This window comes from Uranotaenia lowii, chromosome 3, assembly GCF_029784155.1.
Source record: "Uranotaenia lowii strain MFRU-FL chromosome 3, ASM2978415v1, whole genome shotgun sequence".
Lineage (NCBI taxonomy): Eukaryota > Metazoa > Arthropoda > Insecta > Diptera > Culicidae > Uranotaenia > Uranotaenia lowii.
The window spans coordinates 22237464-22258175 of NC_073693.1; the positions used below are offsets into that span (position 1 = coordinate 22237464).

At 40.1% G+C, this 20712-nt stretch overlaps 1 protein-coding gene across 3 annotated transcripts; it reads left to right on the top strand.

Annotated features, from left to right (window-relative positions):
- The first annotated feature begins 4518 nt into the window (after positions 1 to 4518).
- Positions 4519 to 20513, top strand: LOC129750634 (PXMP2/4 family protein 3). 3 transcript variants are annotated; one of them, XM_055745632.1, is made up of 4 exons: positions 4519 to 4966; positions 6010 to 6238; positions 13298 to 13673; positions 19416 to 20513. In XM_055745632.1, exons 2-4 carry the CDS (start codon positions 6150 to 6152, stop codon positions 19527 to 19529), a joined length of 579 nt encoding a protein of 192 aa, XP_055601607.1. In that variant the 5' UTR covers positions 4519 to 4966; positions 6010 to 6149; the 3' UTR covers positions 19530 to 20513. The 3 variants fall into 3 exon arrangements, with proteins under 3 accessions (XP_055601607.1, XP_055601606.1, XP_055601608.1); XM_055745631.1 differs by having other exon boundaries at positions 4519 to 4912; XM_055745633.1 differs by lacking the exon at positions 4519 to 4966 and adding an exon at positions 4982 to 5529.
- The last annotated feature ends 199 nt before the right edge of the window (positions 20514 to 20712 follow it).

A 20712-nucleotide genomic window follows, 5' to 3' on the forward strand; every position in this document is an offset into this window, starting at 1 on the left:
GTCAGTTTTTTTCCTTTCACACACACTGATGCACGCACCCCACAATATTTTCATTGAAAAATTCTCTCTCGTTTGACTCTCCGAAAATCGAAAGCGCACGCATACTTCGAACAAGAGATTCAATGAATCAAATATGAATGACAGCTAATCTTGCTGGAATACGGGAACGACGTGGGCTGTATGGATGGCAAGTCTTATAGGATTTTGACAACTCTCTCATCAGAAAAACGTAAAGTACTCGAACGGTTCGTTTCGAACGGGATCCTGTGTGCTCGAATAGAAAACGAAACGGTAAAATGTGTTGTGGAAAAGAGCCGAGGGATTACGCAACCGGAAAAAATCACCCGCTAGAAAATTGCGCTGTGGAGATGAAAATTCCACGTGATTTTGTGTCAGCTAGTAATCATTGAATTGTGTAAACTAGTAGAGGAACGTAATGAAAAGGATCCAGTACTAAACGAGAAACTCTCCGAATAGGTTTTGGCCAACATTTGCTTAAACATGAGTATAGATAAGAGCATATAAGGCTTGCTATTTAGAAAGCTTTAAATCTGCCAGAGAAGCGTGCGACCCGTTGCGAAAGACGTTTCAAATCAACGTCGCAACAAGAAAGATCGGCCTGTTATCGAAGCTGGGCATTGGACTAGTTGGAACAGAAAGGAAGTAGGATGTCATCTGCTAGTCCCCTCAGGATTATGTTAATGAAATTTTGCTGACGAGTCCGCGGAAGTCGAACTTGGTTGCGTAGTTTGTTGCTTCGAAATTTTTCCGCAAAAGTACGATCCAATGATCTTGGACCTGGAGACGTCAGATGTGATCCCTATGGCCAACAAATGCAAAGCGAAGAACATGCAGATGGTCAAGGTGACTAACGGTTCCAAATCATAGGACACGAGGATGGAAGCTTACATACTTATTTGTTCCCAAGAATTTTTGTTGCTTGAAACATCTAATGCTGCTCCACGACGTTGAATTTTGTCCATTTGAAGACATTTTGAGGTGTTTAGGGATATTTTACATTAGTCACTCTTGAACTACGTGAGCAATTTTCTTGGTTTCAATACTTATTTACTTAATGGTCCCGCGTCGATTCACCTGCGCATAGAGCCGTGGTAAAAGACTTCCACTGTTGACGGATTTCTGCGGCTAGGCTTCGTCGCCCTGAATTTATGAGTCTGCTTCTCCTTCGATGTCCCTCTGGATTCCATTCAAGCGCACCTCTGCAAATCTCGTTCTCATCTCTTGTCTGCGTGTGCCAAATCCATCTCCACTTACATTCCCGAATCTCGATTTCTAGTGCCCTTTGATGACACCGGCGATGTAGTTCCTCATTTGAGATCCAGACCACCAAGCGCGTATGATATTCCGCAGGCAGCGGTTTACAGCTTCCAGTTTTCGCGTCGTTACCGCATATGTGCACCGCCAGATGTTCCGGAGACTCGCAAACGCAAATCGGGCCTTTCTGATCAGGATTTCGATGTCTTTCTTGGTACCACCATGGCTACCAAGATACTGGAAGCACTCCACTTATTCAACCTGTTGCCCAGCTACCATGAAACTGGAGGGATTACCTGTGTTGATCTCCATCGACTTGGTCTTTCCGATATTGCTTTGAGACCTGCTGCCTTAGAGTTTGCTCTGTATATCCGGTTGTGTTTGGGCGAGCAAAACAATATCGTCAGCCAGGTCAAGTTCGTTCAGATTCCACGGCATCATCCTTGTCTCACTCCAGCAGTTACCGGGATTGGTCTGGACAAGACACCGTCGTCAAGACCTTGCACGAAAATGCATCGTACTGTGCTTCGATGAGATGGACTACTTTCTCTGGGACTCCTCGTCGCTTTAGAGCCGCCCAGATGTTTTCATGGTTAAGTCGATCGAATGCTTTTTTGAAATCAACGAACACCAGCAGAAGAGAGTCCTGGAATTCGTTGATCTGTTCCAGTATTATTCGTAGCATTGTGATGTGGTCCATACATGATCGTCCGGATCGGAATCCAGCTTGTTGCCATTGAAGGGCAACGTCAATTCTCTCCTGGATTTTCTCCTGTTCAAGATCACTTTGCAGAGTACTTTGAGGGTTGTACAGATCAACGTTATGCCTCGCCTGTCAGCGCACTCTGTCACGTCTCCTTTTTTCGGGACCTTTGCGAGGATACCCTGCAACCAGTCAGCCGGGAATGTTGCAGTATCCTAGATGTCAGCGAAAATACGGTGCAATATTTGTGCTGACAAGGCAGGGTCGGCTTTCAGCATTTCAGCAGGGATGCTATCGAGCCTGGGTTCGATTGGATTCCATGGCCTTGATTGTCGCTTCTATTTCGGCCAGCAAGGGCGCTTCCGAATTGGCGACTATCTGTGGGTGATTCGAGCCCTGGGGGCTTGTTGGCCTTCGCTATTCGTTATTCGGAAGAGCTGTTCGAAGTGCTCAGTTCATCGTTTGAGCTGATCTGTTCGATCGATCATTAACTGACCTGCTCGGTCTTTTAGTGGCATTCTTGCATTAGCCCTTGCACCACTAAGGCGGCAAAAAATGTCATGAAGTAATCTCCAATGGCGGCGGCTCTTTCTCCCTCTTCGGCTTGGGAGTTTGTCCAGGCTCTCTTGTCTCGTCTACAAGCTCGTTTAACTGCATTTTCCAGCTCCGCATATCGTAAGCGGCGGCTGCCTTGGCTGACCCGGTACATGCCTGCTCAATTCCGACTTTTGCCTTTCTTCGATCATCGACTATCCTCCAATCACTTCTTCTTCCACGAACGTTACCGAGAGTACCATGGCTAAGTAAAGGCAATAAAGAGTAAAGGCATTCTTTATTTCTCATAACTGTTCTTCGACTGTTCCGAGGCTCGGGATTCAAGCTGTTGAACGTATGCCTTTTTTACCTCGGGTCAAAACATTCCAAGTTCCAATTTTAGTCCGTGTTTTCATGCCAAAGTTCCAATTCGGTTATTTCTTCTCTCAGTTTCTGTAACAATACAAGATATCAGGAGCAGTAGGTTGTTAGCCTAAAGTCCCTATCCTGCGATGGGGCTGCCATCTTGGACTTAGCTGGCGGGAGCCGCATTTCATAAATTCAGCCGCTTGCTGCAAGACAGACGCTGTTTGAGCCGCCCCTGACCTGGAGAACAGACGCTCGGTTGTTGTTGCACGCCGCCCCTGACCTGGGGAACAGACGCGTGCGGCCACCTTCTCAGTCTGCATGCGACCAAAGCATCCACCGGGGTTGGGTACCCGATCTCCGCTTAGGTTACTCGCACCCCAGCCGGCACCACGGGGAGGTAGAGATAGGAGTTGTGAATAAGAGGTGATATGACCACTATGGGGTCTCGTGTTGCACATTATCCACCGTTTACCAGCCACGAATAGATACAAGTCGTGTAAAACAACGTGCAAATCAGTCTTCCGAAAATCACTCGGAAGAAACGCTCATGATAGGTTTCTAGTTGGAAACATTCAAAGCCGATTGCTGCTGCCTGTTGTTCCCTAGAGAATCGGCAGAGCGACAATGCGAAGTCAATGTAAACAAGATTCAAATGCGAGACAGACTCGCTTCTAAGTCGATCTCTCAAGCTCACTACCTGGTGTATCAGAAGTGATTGAGACACTGACTGATACAAGATCCAATTCGAAAATCCACTCACTCACTCACTCAAACTCAATCAATGCGGCCTTGCATCGGTTCATACTGCCTGCGTACTTTCTGGCAAAGCGGCAGAAACATATGTTCATACGTACTCCCTGCGTGTTTGAATGACTATTTTAATCCTCCCCAACAACAGCAACAACAAAGCAAGATGTATCAGGCAGACAGCATTCGATCGTCGATCAGTAAACGAGTGAGTGAGTGAGTGATTGAGCAAGAAAAGTTATTGACTGAAAAAAGAAACTGAAAATCAGGTAGCTCCTCACTCAGTTGAGAATTCCAACTGGAGAAGACACGTCTCTCTTTCAAATTTTATTTCTTTGATTCTCGGAGCAGCGCTGTCGAACACAATCTTTGCCCCACTGGGAGATAAACCAACCGACAATTTAGGTTTTGCTTTCGCTGTTGAAAACGTTTCAGTGTCTCTCATGAGAATTGAGTGATATTCGGAACACTGGTGCAAATAATCCATTTGGAACATCGTTGAGTTTAGAAAGTCAATGCTTTAAGATCTACAGACGATTGCAGTGAAATAGACGGTGTGAGTGAAATGCTTTTCGAACAAACACCAAACAGTCAATCGTGCACGCTTTAAAACCCTATCAACTCCGAATAAAGCATAGGCGCACTTGAATCGGTCCACAATTCAAGCTGAGAGGGGCCCATCTAGACCGAATCGACAGCGGTCGATTTCTCTCCGCGGATAACCGCAGTCAGCCAGCAGCAACGATGTCATCAGTTTTTATGCTTCCTGAATCACACGACAGGCACAGGCATGAAAAGAAGCAAAAGCCAAACACGAATATGTATGAATGATAGTTTCTCTCTCCTCATATCGTACTAGGCAGTAGGTATCTGTCATGTTTATCCGTCCACGACTTTAATCGAGCAGCAGCAGCAAAAGCATATACACGGAGACGACGACGACAGGCGGACGGGACATTCCGAACACGCATTTTGACGCAGTACCACAGTCCTACTGAGTTGGGCTGCTCCTACTCCTTCTCCTTCGTCGAGATATTGGTGCGGTGGCGTGTTGCGAGGGACAGCAAAAAAAAGAGAAAAATCCCATTAACAGTTAGGTTGAAATACCTCTTCCGAAACGAACGAGATACGGGCAGCACCGATCAGCAAAACTAGCCCCTAGGACTAGCTTGGCTGCAAGCTGCTGCATCTTTTCCATCCAACTTGACGAGTTGGTGCGTTGCAGCTTTAGTTGAAACGAGCGCTTCCTGTCGCTGGTTGCTGGAATATCGGAAGAACCTATTAGTAAGTTGCGTTCCTTCCCCCCAGTCCCCAATACTGCAGCAGAGTGCAGAAGAGGTAAGAAGAACACATAACTAAAATCTCCAGGACCACCGAGTCGATTCGGTCGACCCATCCTCATGCCTGATTATTAGGAAGAATTAGATTCTGGGTAAAGTAATTGTACGCTTTACACTACTCATTGGAAAAGTTTAATAATTCGGTGTTTGAGTGCGGAATAAGAATTATCAGGCAAGGCCTGTGAACTGTGCTGAGAAACGATGTCTCGGTTGTCGTTGTGTTTACACTGTTATCATCGTCGTACATCGTGTGCTGATTACGCTTCAAGTTTTTCGGTTCTCGCATTGTAGCTACTTATTTTATGTGTTTTTTCCCTCGTGTGTTGATGCGTCTCACAACTACCTTCGCTCTTAAATAATATGCACATCGGACTTCCAGCCATCACGGCAGTGAAAAAAAAAGAAAACAGAATAATAAATACTTGTGGTACTATAAATCATGAACGTACATTATACTGAGAACGGCTAACGCGCTCTTGCTAGTAGATTGCTGGCTGACTGGCTTAGTGAGGCAGAAGATAAGCGCTGTGACTTTACTTAGCGCGGACATTTTTTAATTAGGTAATTGGCTCATTATACTCTCAAGTGGGTTTGTTGTTTCGTCGTCAACGCATTCAGTCGGTGGTCGAGTGTCGAATTGAATCCACTTTCTTTCTCGCATGTCGTCTCTACAGCAGACCGACTAGACTACAGAAGAAGAGAGTATCATATCATATCGGTGGTCGTCCGTCGGTTTGCCACTAAAGTTTCGTTTTTCCTGCATCTCGTTAAACCGTGTCTGCGCTACACGAAATCGCGTTCGTTGCCAGCAGCCAAAGCCGCGTAGAGCTCCACTTAGTTAATACGCCTCAGCAAATATACCGAACTATCAGGGGGCCTCTGAGTCCCTTCGTGCGTGACTACTAGCTTGTTTGCTGCCGCGAGAGACCTACGGACACTAACCAAATATCAATCGTTTATTCCATTTTTTTACTACTTTTACTGCTGCTGCTTGGTTGGATCAATTCTTGCTGGCTGGGCTGGGCGTATAAAAAAATCAAGTCCAAAATCAAGCTCCTCCTGACATAAACACAGCAGAACCGAACCTCAACTCGAAAATCGCTTGGGACGACCGCTTTTGGCGGCAATCATCGAAAAAACAACATCAACAGCAGGTGGTCTCACGTCGCACATTGGCAAAAATGGTCCTTTCCAAACCACTGTACAATCTGCTGGGGGCTTACTTTGAGCAGCTGTTCAATCACCCGGTGCGGACCAAATCCCTGACCAGGTAAGTCCAACTACATTTTTTCTGCTATTTTTCAAATTCTGCCTTCCTACGCGAACCGTGTCCGATATATGTCGTCGTCGTATGTAGAGTACCGTGAACGACAGACACACTTCATATAGGTTTTTTTTTCTTGTAACCGGGTCGCCGCAAAGTTTACTGAACCTGGCCAGGCCAGGCCGCTGTAACTTCTTATCGTTTCGTCGACCGACTTCCATTTGCATGCCGGCCGCGCCGTTACAAATCGTAAATTGAAATTGGCTGCTTGCTACAGCAAAAGTTACCATTCTGGTTTCTCTCCTTCTCTGAAGATTGAGTTGCATTCCTTACAGGTACCTATTTCAATGCTTGCGCTCAACCTTTTTCTAACCGGCTAAGAGATTTTCGTGCGACTATTTTACATTCGCAGAATGTTACAACACCTTCCGTTATACTGGTTAGCAGCAGCAGAGAAATTATCTGGAACATTTACAAGCATGCATGTTATAATCTGATGATCTCATGATTCCTTTATAATCAGCAATAAAGTCTGTTAAACCAACGAAAAGTTTGATTAAAAATTACCAACTCGGATGGATAAAAAAACAAGGCCATTATAAAATCTCAAAGTCCCCGGTGAGAACAAATTTAAGATAACCGACTAACGACCAGAAAATCTTGAGTAAATCCATTGGCTCCATTTATTAGGAAATCGAAATAATTATATTGTAATTGTCAATTGTAAACAAAGAGTTAAGAATACTGTGTAAATGAATTAGATTGTTATTCCGCTTAGCAGAGTTTGGAGAATTCACCCGTCACACTTAACTGGACTAACGATCGTCCCTCAAGACCGCGGTTCCGTACTGTCACAGTTCTCCGTGGTCACAGCTTCACGCCTCATGACGCTGACGGACCGCAACCCTGCCGCTTAGTCCTAAACTCTTGTTAATAAAGAAAAATGTCATCCAAACAAGAAAAAACCGCTTCCCCCCAGGGCGCGTTGAGACCTTTCTGGAGGTGGGGTGGTAGGCGCAGCTCCAGTGAGGTCATATTTCGTCTTACATTATGAAACAGGTTTAGAATTACATGAAAATATACAACTTTAACTATTGATTAATGCAGAAACAATTTAACGCATTATTAAAATCTGATACAAGGCTTGTTATTTAATCTCAATTTTCCAAAAATTGAACGTGGTAATTAAATAACAGAAAAATCTCGAATTTTACACAAGATTTTGTGAATTCTGACAGATTTTGTGTCATTGATCATAAAAGTTCTGCACCAGCAATAGGACCTTTAAATTTTGAAAAAAAAAGTCTGACCCCATTAGGGAGATACGATTAAAATCAGTATAACAAAGTTATTTTGTTTATTACTCGAAATGGTTCCGGAATCAAAGTGACTCTAGATAATGAGGGCAACGAGTGACGAGATGCTTCCCTCCCCTTTCGTGTTAAGAATATTGGTGTTCGTTTTTTTTTCGGTTCAAGTTGTTAATTTGGTAAAAAAGGCTAAATTTGGTCTCAATGTGCCATTGTTTATTCATTTTGGTTTCATATTTGTGTTTTATACAGTATACCTCAATCACGCTTAAGTTTTTCTATTGGTTTAGGTTTATAGTAAATTATGTTTTAACTTTGGTCACAGATTTGAATTTCGGGAAATTCCAGATACCTTAACGATACCTACTTTTGCTACCGAACTAAATTCTGTGCATAAATTTAAGCTACGAGTTTACTGTTGACACTTAATATTGGTCTCAGCTTACTATCAAATAAAAATTATGAAACCTTGATTAAGCCTTATTTTTCTCTCGTGCAAAAATCAACACCAGAAGATGCTTTCAGTGTGCTGTTAACAGCTTATTTTGGTCTCAGCTTGCTATCAGTTTGGGCATCAAATTCTATATTTAATATCAATCTTCAACTTATTCGTACATTTTTCGAGGATATAATGGTTAGCATCATACAAATGTTAAAACCATCAACACACAGTAAGTGTACAATGTATGCCGTGGCCGGGATTCAATCGCATGACCGTTGGCTTAGAAGACTTGACGGCTCTCCTCTACGCCACGGGCTGCGACAGATTCCTCACATTTTTTTGTGAGAGTGGCTACCATATACTACCAACATTAAAAACTACACTTATAGAAACATATCTGAGTGATATTCATCAAAAATGGTATAACACGAGTTTTGACATAGTTAGATGATTTGTTGTTTTGAAAAACCTTTCCAATGATTGTAAAAGGATTGCATTAGAAATAAGGAGTGTTCATTTTATAGAGCGGACATTTTGTTTTGACGATATCTTATTCATTTATTGAACAAATTACATAGAGTTTTCTGTAAAACATGGCAAACTAATCCAGAACAAGAAGAAAGTGAGAAATTTAACCAAAAGTTTTCAACGATAAAATTGGTGCACTTTTCCTCGAACTCCCCTCATAAGCCTCTTTACAGTTTCCGGCTTGACTTTTCGGCTGGCTTTTGTCCACTTTTTGTTGAATTCAATGGTGGGCTTGTATGGGCGATAAAGAGGAACAAGGCTTTTTTCGATGCATTCCTTGCGATAATTTCAACATTGATGGTTGTTGTGAAATATGGCGAACTTCTTTCTCCGCAAGAGCAGATAGCTTGGAAAAACAAGCACTTTTTTGCCAAAGTTTTCAATTTCAATGGATCGCTTATCATGAGGTATCTCCTCACCAACAATTGCGTTGAAAAATTGCGGTACAGGTAGAGCGGCTGTGTCCAGTTTGCGATAATGTTCATCGTCCATCAAAATGCAACGGTTACTTTGCTTCTTTAAAATCGTATCCAGTCTCCGACATCGCTGCTTCACTCGTTCGTGCTGTTCTGCGCTTCGTTTAGGATGTCTCTGCTTCCTGTAGGTCTTACTGTGGTTCCTTCGTTTTATGTTTTGGACGGCCCCAACGGAAATTTTCAGTTTCTTGGCAATTCTTCGAACAGAGTTGTGTTCATGTGACATTGAAAGCTTAACAGATTTCTTCTCGATTTGTGGATTCACTGTGCCTCTTCTGGTTTCGGATCTTGGCAAATCTTCAAGGGTATGGTACTTTCCAAACTTCCTGATGATTTGATAAACCGCAGACTTCGATCATTTCACAAGCTTTGCAATATTTCTACACGATAGTCCATCTGAGCAGTACTTTTGAAAAATAAAAACACGGGTTTCTTTATCAATTCGTCCCATTTTTTGAAATCCAGTCTCTTTTTCACAAAAAAATATGTCAGTGCTTTGTCAACAAACTTTTATACACGATGAAACCAGTTTCATCAAATTTGAGTTAAACGTCAACTTTTTATCGTAACATCAGGTGTCCATTTTATAAAATGAACACTCCTTATTTCTTTGTTGTTTCAAGATCCCTCACTTACTCTAAGGTTGCCAGATCGCCTGGTTTTATCCGAGTTTGCCCAGATATTTAATACAAAATTTGGGAACAGTCCGGCCCGGCCCTGTTGCCAGGATTTCATTTTATTCACTTTATTAGACAAATCAAACAAAAAAAATACATCAATCGCCTCCAAAACGATATTTTTTGAGCAAGTTTTATAAAAATGATCATTAAAGGTTTTTTGAAAGAATAAAATACGATTCAATATCTGTCGATGAGTTTTGATGAAAACCCATTTTTTTTCAATTTGTGTTCTTGATTATTGTTGATTAATTTCTGGGTTTTGAGAATATTTGCCCGGATATTGCCCGGATTTATGGTCGTCACTTTGGAAATCAAGTGCTTGGATTTTTCCAGATTTTGATTTAAAATTGCCCGGTTTGTCCGGCCCGGATACGTGCTGAAAAAATTCTGGCAACCTTATTCTAGAAGGAGGTAGGAAGAGGGAACTGAGGTTCTCATACATTTTTAGACCTGACTTGTGAACTTATCGAGCATATAAACGAAATTTGGAATGGGACGGTAAGCAGGCACTTGAAAACGAGAAATGAATTTGTTAACCCCCCTCCCACTTTTCATTATTCCATAGGGGAAATGGAGAGGGTGTGGGGGGGCTCTCATACAATTTTTTCACATAACTCGAGAGCTGATCTAGCAAATGAAACCACAATTGGCATGGGAGGGTATTTGAGTAGGAGAAATACATATTTGTATGATGATTTCGATTATTTATTTGATATAAATTTGGCATGGGAGGGTTATTTTTTGAGACCCCACATTCCTTATAGTCGGAAGATGAGAAAGGAGGAGAGTAGCTCCAATCCTTTTTATTAAGATATCTATACCTTATCAACAAAAGAAAGTAAGTTTTTCATGGGAGGATAGAGTACAAGAAATATTTCTATGATGATATGAGACCCCTCCATCCATATAGAGGGGAGATAGAAAGAAAAAAAAGGCTCTCATACACTGTCTCTTATATTCATACCAGAAATCTATCCCTTATTTCAGAGGGGAGACTAGAGAAATAGAGAGTCTTTTTAACATATTTCTTCACAGAACTTGAAACCTAATGAAGCAAATAATCCAAAATTATTCATGCGATGCTATGTATTTACAAAAACTGTTTCTATGTTAATTTGAAACCTGCTCTATATTTGACGGGCAAGAGGGGGAGAATTCCTTACACGTAAAACATACATTTTTGAAAAACTTAAGTGCTATTGAAGCAAATAAAGGCAGAGTACTAATTTGAGAATTTGAACAATTATTGAAAAAACATACTTTAGAAAAGGTTTTTAAAATTGAGACCCCCCCCGTTCCACAGAAAAAAAATAGGGGGGAGGGGGGCTTCCACAAACATTTTTGTACGACTGAAGAACAAATCGAGCAAATGGAAACAAGGCGGTCGAATTACTGGCCACACAAACTTAAGAAAGCTCAAATGAGGAATCCATACCAGTAAAAAATACGTTTTGACATGATTCTTTAATCAATGAAGCTTATAAAAGCAGAGTAAAAATTTCAGATCTAGAAAAAACTAATTTTCAAAAAAGTTTCAAAAATAAAGATTTAATCAGCTTTGTAATGCAATTCAAAACTCAAGTTACAGCTCTCATATTAAAGCGATTGGTTCTCAATTATGTTGAAATTTGATTGAAAATGATACCGGGTCAGCTAGAGCGCAATAAATTTTACTTTTATTGTTTTGAAAATGAACAATTATACTCAAGATGCCTTATATCAGCGGTCGGGGAACCGGGGTAAATTACCCCAAATGGGGTAAAAGTGAAATTCTTGGGGGTAACAGTAAATATTTTTAATTTTGCAATTTTATGAATTTGTTGGGATTATTTCGAAAGAATTTAGCGACATATGCAGAAGTGGATATTTCCCCCTGAGACATTCAAATAACACGCTTTGAGAACTCGCTCAGTGTTTACGGATACAACTCATATACATTTATCATTCAAACCACTCCCTTTCATACGTATTCTTTCCGAAAAACACAGAAATGATGTCAGCGTTTGGATTAAAACTGCATTATCGGAGACAGAAAGTAGAACAGAATCAGATAGCTTCTTTTTCAAAATTAACTTTGTTTTTGGAAGATGATGAAAATACATATTACAATTGCAGACATCAAGGATGCAATTGTAAGACATCTTGTCGAACTCAGAAAGCGGTTTTCAGATTACTTTCCAGATCTTGATCCACGTACTGTCAGTTGGATTGCAGATCCTATTAATTGTGAAATTGCTGCAATACCAGGAGAACCTTCAGGTTTGGCAGAAGCAATTCTCGAATTTCGGTCTAATACGGAAGCACGCCTTCAATTTGATAACAAACCAAATCTGTCATCTTTTTGGATGTCAAAAGCTGCAAAGACTTTCAAAATTGCACATGAAGAGGTGGTTAAAAAATAACTGCCCTTTGGAACAACATACAAGTACGAACGAGGTTTTTATATCCTAATTAACATAAAAACGAAGAACAGAAATCGATTAAACGCCGAAGACTGTATACAAATCGCCCTTTCATCAAAAAGTCCCAATTTTGAAGCAATTATTTCGAACATGAAACAACGTCATTTCTCCAAAACGTAGAAGATTGTTTTATTTTTTTTTTTCCTTTTTTCAATAATATTTTTGTCTGTACAATCGTTATTGTTATTTTTTTTAATACTATTGTTAAAATGATAACTTTTTTTTATTATTTATTTAAGTATCCTAAATTGTTAACCCTCAATTGATTTTAATTTGTTATATGTCTTCTATTACAATTATGATAATTAAATTATTTGATAATCGAATTATTATCGTGATTACTAGGTTTTTTATCAATCAACTTAATAAATTATGTTTGAATTAATTTTTTTTGTTATTGTTTTCTTTTAAAAATTATCTTGGGGGTTTATGGAGGGCATAATATAAAGATGCTGAAAAAAATCGATTTCGGGGGTATTACCAACTTAAATAAAAATGTTTTGGGGTAATGATTCAAAAAGTTCCCCGACCCCTGCCTTATATAAACATTAAAATAGTTCATGTCGTTTGGAGCGAGTTGTGGATCAAATTAGAAGCAAATTCTAAAATATTCAGTGACTACAATTTTCTCGATAGTTTTCGAGAAACAGACAACATTGAAACGTGGAATCAAATTTACAGAGGTTAGGATTAGAATTGATTTTTTTAGTGATTCAATGACCTCTTTTGTCTAGGTTTCCCAAGTAACACCGATTGTTTTGAAAGACTCTTTAAGCCTCTTATGAAACCTAAAGTTGGTGTAGAAGCCTGCTATAAAACTTAAAATGTTACTTGGGTCAATAGTTAGATTGTTTGAAATGTTTTTTTTTAAAGATCTAACACGGTCAGAAAACAAAAACTCAGTAATGTAATCTGTTTGCGAATTTGCTCATATCAATCCTTTCCTAGATAGCTTATCATGTTTGGCGCAAAAAAGCTCTCCTGATAGCGCACCGAAGGAAAGCACTTCTTACTTAAGAAAAAATCTTTTTTCACTGAACAGCTTATTATGGCTTTCATACCTAAAAACAACCTGACTATATTTACTGTCCGCGAATCAGCCAACCGTTGATAAAACGAGCGAAAAAATGATTAATGTATGTCCTACCTTCCTCTGTTCAATTTCAGCTGCGTCATCGCGACCTCGGCCAATTATTGCTCCCAGAAGATAGCCGGCTCGAAAAAGACAAACACCGACACGCTGGTCGCGTACGGGCTGTTCGGGTTGATCTTCACCGGGCCACTGTCACACTTTTTCTACCAATGGCTGGACCGGATGACGGCCGACAGCCGCTTCAAGCCCCTGCTGATGCTGCTCGGGGAGCGGACCCTTTTTGCGCCGGCCATCACCGCCCTCTCGCTCTACTTCATTACCCTGTTCGAGGGCCGCAGCCATGAGGAGGGCTGCAGCAACCTGAACGACCTGTACAAGATGATCGTGGTCAACAACTGGAAGTACTTGACGCTGCCGATTCTGATCAACTTCAAATTCGTGCCTCCCATGGTGAGTAGTGTAGTTGATAGAGCTATCTTTAAGAAACGAATGTTGAGGAACCCAAATATGTTGAATTTTTTTTCTCAATGCAAATTTATGTTTTGCACTTTTTTAATTTCATGATCTTCCGTATCACGGAAAAAAACATTAGTTTGTTATTTCAATTTGAATTGCTACGAAAAAAAAGTTTTGTTAACTCTAAGGATTCCTAGGCAATCCTGGCAAATTCCCGTTCATACACTGCCGGCCAAAAGTTTGGGATCACCCGCCTAAAAACATGCAAATTTTGATCGTTCATATCTCAGCCTTCTTAGGACATATTGCAAATCTTCTGATCTCATTTGAAAGATAATGAGCAATAGCTATTTCGGAGGTATTTTGCTAAGAAATAATGTTTTAGTTTTGCACCTAAAACTTAACCTTAAATTTGAGTATTTTCAAAAAAACGCACTCAATATTCAAAGCCGATCATCTCGCGATAGGTTGGACCAAATTTCAAAATTTGAGTTGCAGTAGAATCCTTATTCTATACTTCTCAAAATACAATCAAAAAATTTTGTGCAAAAATTTAAGAATGTACTTTTAATTAATAAAATAGACACTATCGAAATAATAAAATATAAAATAGACTATAAAATAGACAAGTTATCGTCCAAAAGTTTGGGATCACCCCTCAGTATGATGTATTGGCCAAAAACATGCAAATTTATCTCATTCATATCTTTCTCATCTAACACCGTATTGCAGATCTGAAGGGTGCATTTGAAAGCTTAGGAATTGTTGTTTTTCCATAAATTCATACAAAAATTATATTTTAAAGTGATAACCATAAACAATTTACTTGAAATTAATTGATTTTTGAAAATTCACACTTATGATTGTGAATTTTTTATGGTTATGGATTTAAAATATAATTTTTTAATGAATTTATGAAAAAACAACAATTTCTAAGCTTTCAAATGCACCCTTCAGATCTGCAATACGATGTTAGATGAGAAAGATATGAATGAGATAAATTTGCATGTTTTTGAAAAAATGATCCCAAACTTTTGGTCGATACACCATACTAGAGGTGATCCCAAACTTTTGGACGATAACTTAAGTGTCTATTTTATTAATTAATAGTACATTCTTAAATTTTTGCACAAAATTTTTTGATTGTGTTTTGAGAAGTATAGAATAAGGATTCTAATGCAACTCAAATTTTGAAATTTGGTCCACCCTATCGCGAGATGATCGGCTTTGAATATTGAGAGCGTTTTTTCGAAAATGCTCTAACTTTAGGTTAAGTTTTAGGTGCAAAACTAAAACATTATTTCTTAGCAAAATAACTCCGAAATAGCTATTGCTCATTATCTTTCAAATGAGATCAGAAGATTTGCAATATGTCCTAAGACGGCTGAGATATGAACGATCAAAATTTGCATGTTTTTTAGCGGGTGATCCCAAACTTTTGGCCGGCAGTGTATGAGTAAGTTGGGGATGAATAAACCAACTGATAGTTTAAAATCCCAAAAAAAATATGAGTAAGTTCCGTATGAAAATTCTTATAATCATAATGGACATTCAAGAAACTTACCAAATTTTTGGATCCTTTTGAAGACTTTTGGTCATGATGCAGTTTGGTGATCATATGACAACCGGCCTTATCGTTGCGAATAAAACTTTAGTTTGACCATTTCATGCATTGATTTTTCTGTGGAAGAAATAAAACAATTCACCATCAGAAAAAGTCTCTTACACATAAAGATATAAATTTTGAATTATGATGAGCTCTTACCTTTAATTGTTGCTGCGAATTTCAAAAACCAACCATGTACATTTTGTTGATTGGCGCAAATAAAATACTGATCTGTACTAAATTTCGGATCAGTTAGACTTGATTTAGGGGTGCCTCAAAGCGTCACAGTTTACCAGAAGCTTTTGCGAGATTGGAAGTTGAGCTATCTAACATTGGAGCCACCAGCACTTATCAAAACGCATAAGCATGGAATATCAAGGCAGAATGTCAATGATTGATGTCACCTTTATCGCAGGCCTACACTAAAAGCTTATATGAACTGGAGAATCCTTTTGCTGTAAGGCAATCGCCGCATACAGGGGTAAAATATGAAAAAGGCGATCAAAATTATTTTCTGCCGAAACTTTGCGTTTTAGACCTATAGTGTCTTCGTGATAAATGACCAAAATTACAAGGGCAAAAAAATTTGTTATTCGAAAAAATGATGAGTTAGAAAAACTAACTATTTTAGAGCTATATTGTCTAAGAAAAGTTTTTAGCTTGTACCAATTCTAGCAACTTTGCTAAAGAAATCATAACTGTAACATTAATCGTTTCAAAGTTATGACAATTTAAAAAAAAAACATCAATTTTCAGTTTTTTTTATATAAAATATGTTCTAGACAGTTTTGGAGACAGAAAAGTGGTACACTTTTGCTGAAAACAGTATAAAAGTTTTGAAGTTTAAACGAGATATCTTAAAAATGCTTAACAAAAATAGTCATTTTGAACTGATTATATCTCCTGAGCTCGGACGAGTTCGGGTACATATTTTACAGTTCTGCAATCAGAAAAATATCGTATTTCAAACAATGTACAACTCAAAGTGGCTAATTGTGACCTTCGTAGAGTAAATGTAAATAGAAATGTGCCGGTTCAAGAACGAAGATGGAAGATCAAAGTTTTGATGAGGAATTCTGCATCGAAGGCAGGGAGCATCGCAGGTCCAAAACGTTAAGCTCTGTACCAAAATGAAAGCGGCGAGCTCAACGGCCGAAAAACGATGCCGATAGAGAAACGACAGGTGTCGTTTATCGAGCGATCAGGATATTACTCGAGCAAATTATTTAGACAAGCAAGGAGACTTGTTACGTTGCATTAACGTAAAAATTTCTGGAAAAGTTGAAGAATATCGTTGCACATATTTTTCCGCAGGATGGCCTGTTACAGTGGCCACTAGCGTCGTAAGACGTCCGCGTCGACATAAAGCCAGTAGCGAACGAGGAACTTGTGGCTATCGCTAAGAAATTTGCATGGAAAAGGCCCCAGGTACGGACGGAATTCCAATCTCAGTGCTGAAACTGGCGGTACAGCTCATTCCGGATACTTTCAAAATGTCGAGCAACAAAAGTGCCACCACGAGGGATCTTTTCCCCAACTGGGAAAATCGCAAAGTTGGTGTTACATAACTATAACCGAAACCGGGAAATCTCCAGGGCATTCATTATGTCTGCTGGATTGTCTTACTACGTGAGGATAATGTCCAATAAACTAACCATCTGCATAGAGTATTAAAGTGGATTGTCAGACAGATAGTTCTATTTTTGAAAAGGGAGATTTTCAGTGAACGGCATCCGAATGGTAATAGAATACGTGTTCATCAAAAAAAGCATCTGGTCTGAACTATGCTGAACTGCCATGGTCCAAAGAGTAGCAAGAAATTTTTTTTTGGTTACTCTGGTGGCAAATTCGAAGAAGGAATTTTGCGAATTGGTACCGAGGCACGTGGAGTTGCCGTGTCTCCACAGAACTAATCTGGGTCCATGGAACCAATGGGTCGAACTCCACCTGAGGCCTCAGACCATATCCCAAATCGGTAACTGTCCTAAGGCAATACTTCGCAAGGGGGTCTAATTTGCCCATATGCGCTAGTAATGCAACGCTCGCTTGAAAGTTCATATTTAAATTAAATATCATCCTGACCGAGGTCATCTTCACGTCGTGGTCCGATAAACTACGCTGATAGTCTAGTGTAGTTTATTTGATAGCTTCGGACTCATTCAGCTTAGTAAAGTTAAGTTATCCTACGTGTCGATCGCAATTTGTGTCAGCCTCCAAATCCTTCGGAGAGCAGTGATTATCCGGGCGAGCCCATCTCAGACTGTATGCCAAGTGTTGATGTCATCACACATCTTCTGCAACATGTTGTCGACTATCGTTCTTCTTCAAATCTTGGGCAATAACTAGAATACCACGTGTTCGGGTGTCTCCTCTGCGTCACCGCATGTCAGGCAGACCGGCGAGGCCACATGTTCGAACTTGTGGTGATACTTCATGAAACATCCATGACCAATCAAGAATTGCCTCATATAGAAATCCACTTCGCCATGTTTTCTCTCCATACATTCTAATGTTTTGCGCGTATCTCTTTTCGTAGCAATAGGAGTCATTCATCAACAAAATTGAGATGGGCATGCATGACTCCCGCTACAACGCATGCAAACTTCGACGAAACGGTGCGGTATGCACTGATGACCCACAAATTCATTAACCTCTGTACACTGTTCAGCTTCTGCTGGTTACACTGGATGTTAAGGCCAGATTTCCTGGCCGCTTCTTCAACTGTTCGCCAATCCTGCCTGTTTGCGGTGAAATCAGGTTTGATATCAGGACCATCTCTCATCTCGATTTTGTGGTGAGCCAATTGCAAACTCTTCTAGTGCATCCCAACGCTTCTAGAGCCTCTGAAGCTCTTAGCTGAACGATTTCTGTTGAGTAGCCCGTCGTTTGTAGCACGACGTCGTTCGCGAAACCAACCAACTTTACTCACTCTGGAAGGCTCAATGTAAGCACCTCATCGTACGTAATATTCCACAGAATCGGACAAAGTATTGACCCTTGCGGTACTCCAGCTGTAACATCCATTTCCTGAAATCCTTCGCTCGTCATAAATTGTAGCTTACGGTTCTGGAAATAGCTTTCCAATAACTTGCACAGGTATTTCGGTATTCTCATTTTCATAAGAGAAGATGCAATCGCTGCCCAGCTGACACTATTGACGTCGACTGTGCATCGCCCTTTTCGAAAGCCGAATTGATTGTTGGACAGTCCTCTGCCATCACCCTCGAATCAAGATCACCTTTTCCAGAACCATTCCAACCGTATCCAGTAGGCATATTGACGTGTATGCCGATGGGTTCCCCAATGGCTATCCTGGTTGGGGCAGCAGAGTAGCAGGAGACATCTCCTTACGAGCGTAGCACTGTTGGAACTTCGATACGGGGTAGCAGCCTGTAGGTCCGCCCTAGAGGTAGAAGAGCAATAGATTCAAATTACAGAGCACATACGACTGATAGCCATGCAAGTTTTCTGTGCATACCTGACTTTTGTCATCGCGGGCATGACTACAATCACGGAGGATAAGGAGTGTTACGGAGCAAGATCTGTTAGAGGAGTACGTAAAGCGTCAATGCTTAAGTGGCTGGGCAGCTGCATAGGGACGTATCAAACAACGTAACATGAAAGTTTAGGCTAATCCCGTAACATTCAGACTGGGTGAATCAGAAGTACGGAGAGATCAACTTCTACCTGACGCAGTTTTTTTGAGTACTTTATGCAATAGCTTCATCGGTTCAAGCTCACAGCACGAAATCGCCGGAACATACCATCTTTGTCAAAATTAGTGTAGAAACTTGATCTGAGGGATTCTTGTATAGGAAAATAAAAGTATACGAATCATTAATCACCTTAAAAAATTAAAAACCAAAAGGTCAATCAAAATTTAAATTATAATCTAACAGTTGAGTCGCCGCGACTATAACGGCTCCCCCTTCTACTAACATAGATAAGTTAAGTGATACACTCGGAAAAATGAAACTTTATAAGTAAAATGCCTTAATAAACAAACCTTTGATTAAAAAAAAAGTCAATCAAAACAGTTCAACATTGCAAGGTTTCGAATCTTTAAAAATGCCCAATGTTTACTAGTGAAATGAAATCTAACCCTAAAACTTATCATTTTTCCATTTCAGCTCCGCGTTCTAGTCGCCAACATCATCGGCTTCTGCTGGATCGTTTTCCTATCGGCCAAGCGCCGGAAGGCCGAAATCCTGCGCCGCAAGGCGGAAGAACAGCGAAACTCCTGAGTAGCGGAGAACGTCTCCTTCTGGCCTTTCGCGGTCCTGACGGGGAAACGTTACAACGATGACGACGATGTTGACAACTACGTGCCACCGGAGAAGCCCAGCTCGTACGAGAAGCTAGCGGGAGGCATTTCGACGTAGAGTGTGGGTGATGCGGAGGTGCGCGGTTGGCATGGGTGGGGGCGGATGTGGGCCAAACGAATCGGACGTTGTCGGAGTTGAACGAGAGTACTCGGCGGAGCACAGAAAGCGAAGCAATACACAGACAGATCGGGAGGAGATCGATTGACCGAGCGAGCGGCAATGCGAATCAGCAAAGCAGCAAAACATGATGAAAACAAACGCTAAAGAGAAGAACACAAAATGCGAATCAACACTTAGGAAAGAGAGATTACCGAAGGAGAGAATACAGCAACAAATCAACCAGTAACAACAAACAAAACAACAACAAATATTAGTAGCAACAATTAAAAATAAACTTTGTCAGTAAATTGCGGTAACAAATGGAAAAAGCAGCCTTTTAAATTTGCATAAAATAGGGAAAAATAAACAAAACAGATACAAAGCGCGTGAATAATCGAAAAAAAGAAAGCAAAACAAAAGATAAAAGCTAAGCATAATAAAACAAAAAAAATTAGGATACGTTTCAATATTATAAATATATTATGAATAGAGACTTGTTCAGCATTTAAGAATTCGCTTCCTGGGAAAAATAATGCAATAATATAAAATAATAATCAAGTGAGGAGGATATTCCTTTTAAGATATTCAAATCATTCAACAAACAAAACCACACACATTGTAAAACCACACCACGTGTTTAAATTCGCTATTACTATTATAGGTTTAGGGGAGGTGCAAAAGACTTTTTTTTGTTACATTTTCGTTTCTTGGTTGTAAGTTATTACAAATGGGGTAAAAATACAGCATTTTATATCACACCTGACAGACAGAAAGAGAAAAAAAGGAAAAAGAGAACAAACCCAATTTTTGTTACTATTGTCAAAGATCCGAACTATCCCTGGGGAAATCTTTGTGTTTATCGCAAAACGGTGTGCCGAAAGTGCTGATGTTTTGTACAATCTGTTCCGGAGATATGAAAAAATCATTATCGCGACTTCCAATGTTCAGGCTTAGGTACTCTCAAAACTACCAAGGTCACAGGAAAGGGAGTGAGCGAGAATTT

Bases quoted from the DNA above. Each gene is read 5' to 3' on its own strand.
- LOC129750634 (XM_055745632.1), top strand. From the start codon at position 6,150: ATGGTCCTTTCCAAACCACTGTACAATCTGCTGGGGGCTTACTTTGAG. The intron at 6,239-13,297 runs GTAAGTCCAACT...GTTCAATTTCAG, and splicing joins CGGACCAAATCCCTGACCAG to CTGCGTCATCGCGACCTCGG. The intron at 13,674-19,415 runs GTGAGTAGTGTA...TTTCCATTTCAG, and splicing joins TCAAATTCGTGCCTCCCATG to CTCCGCGTTCTAGTCGCCAA.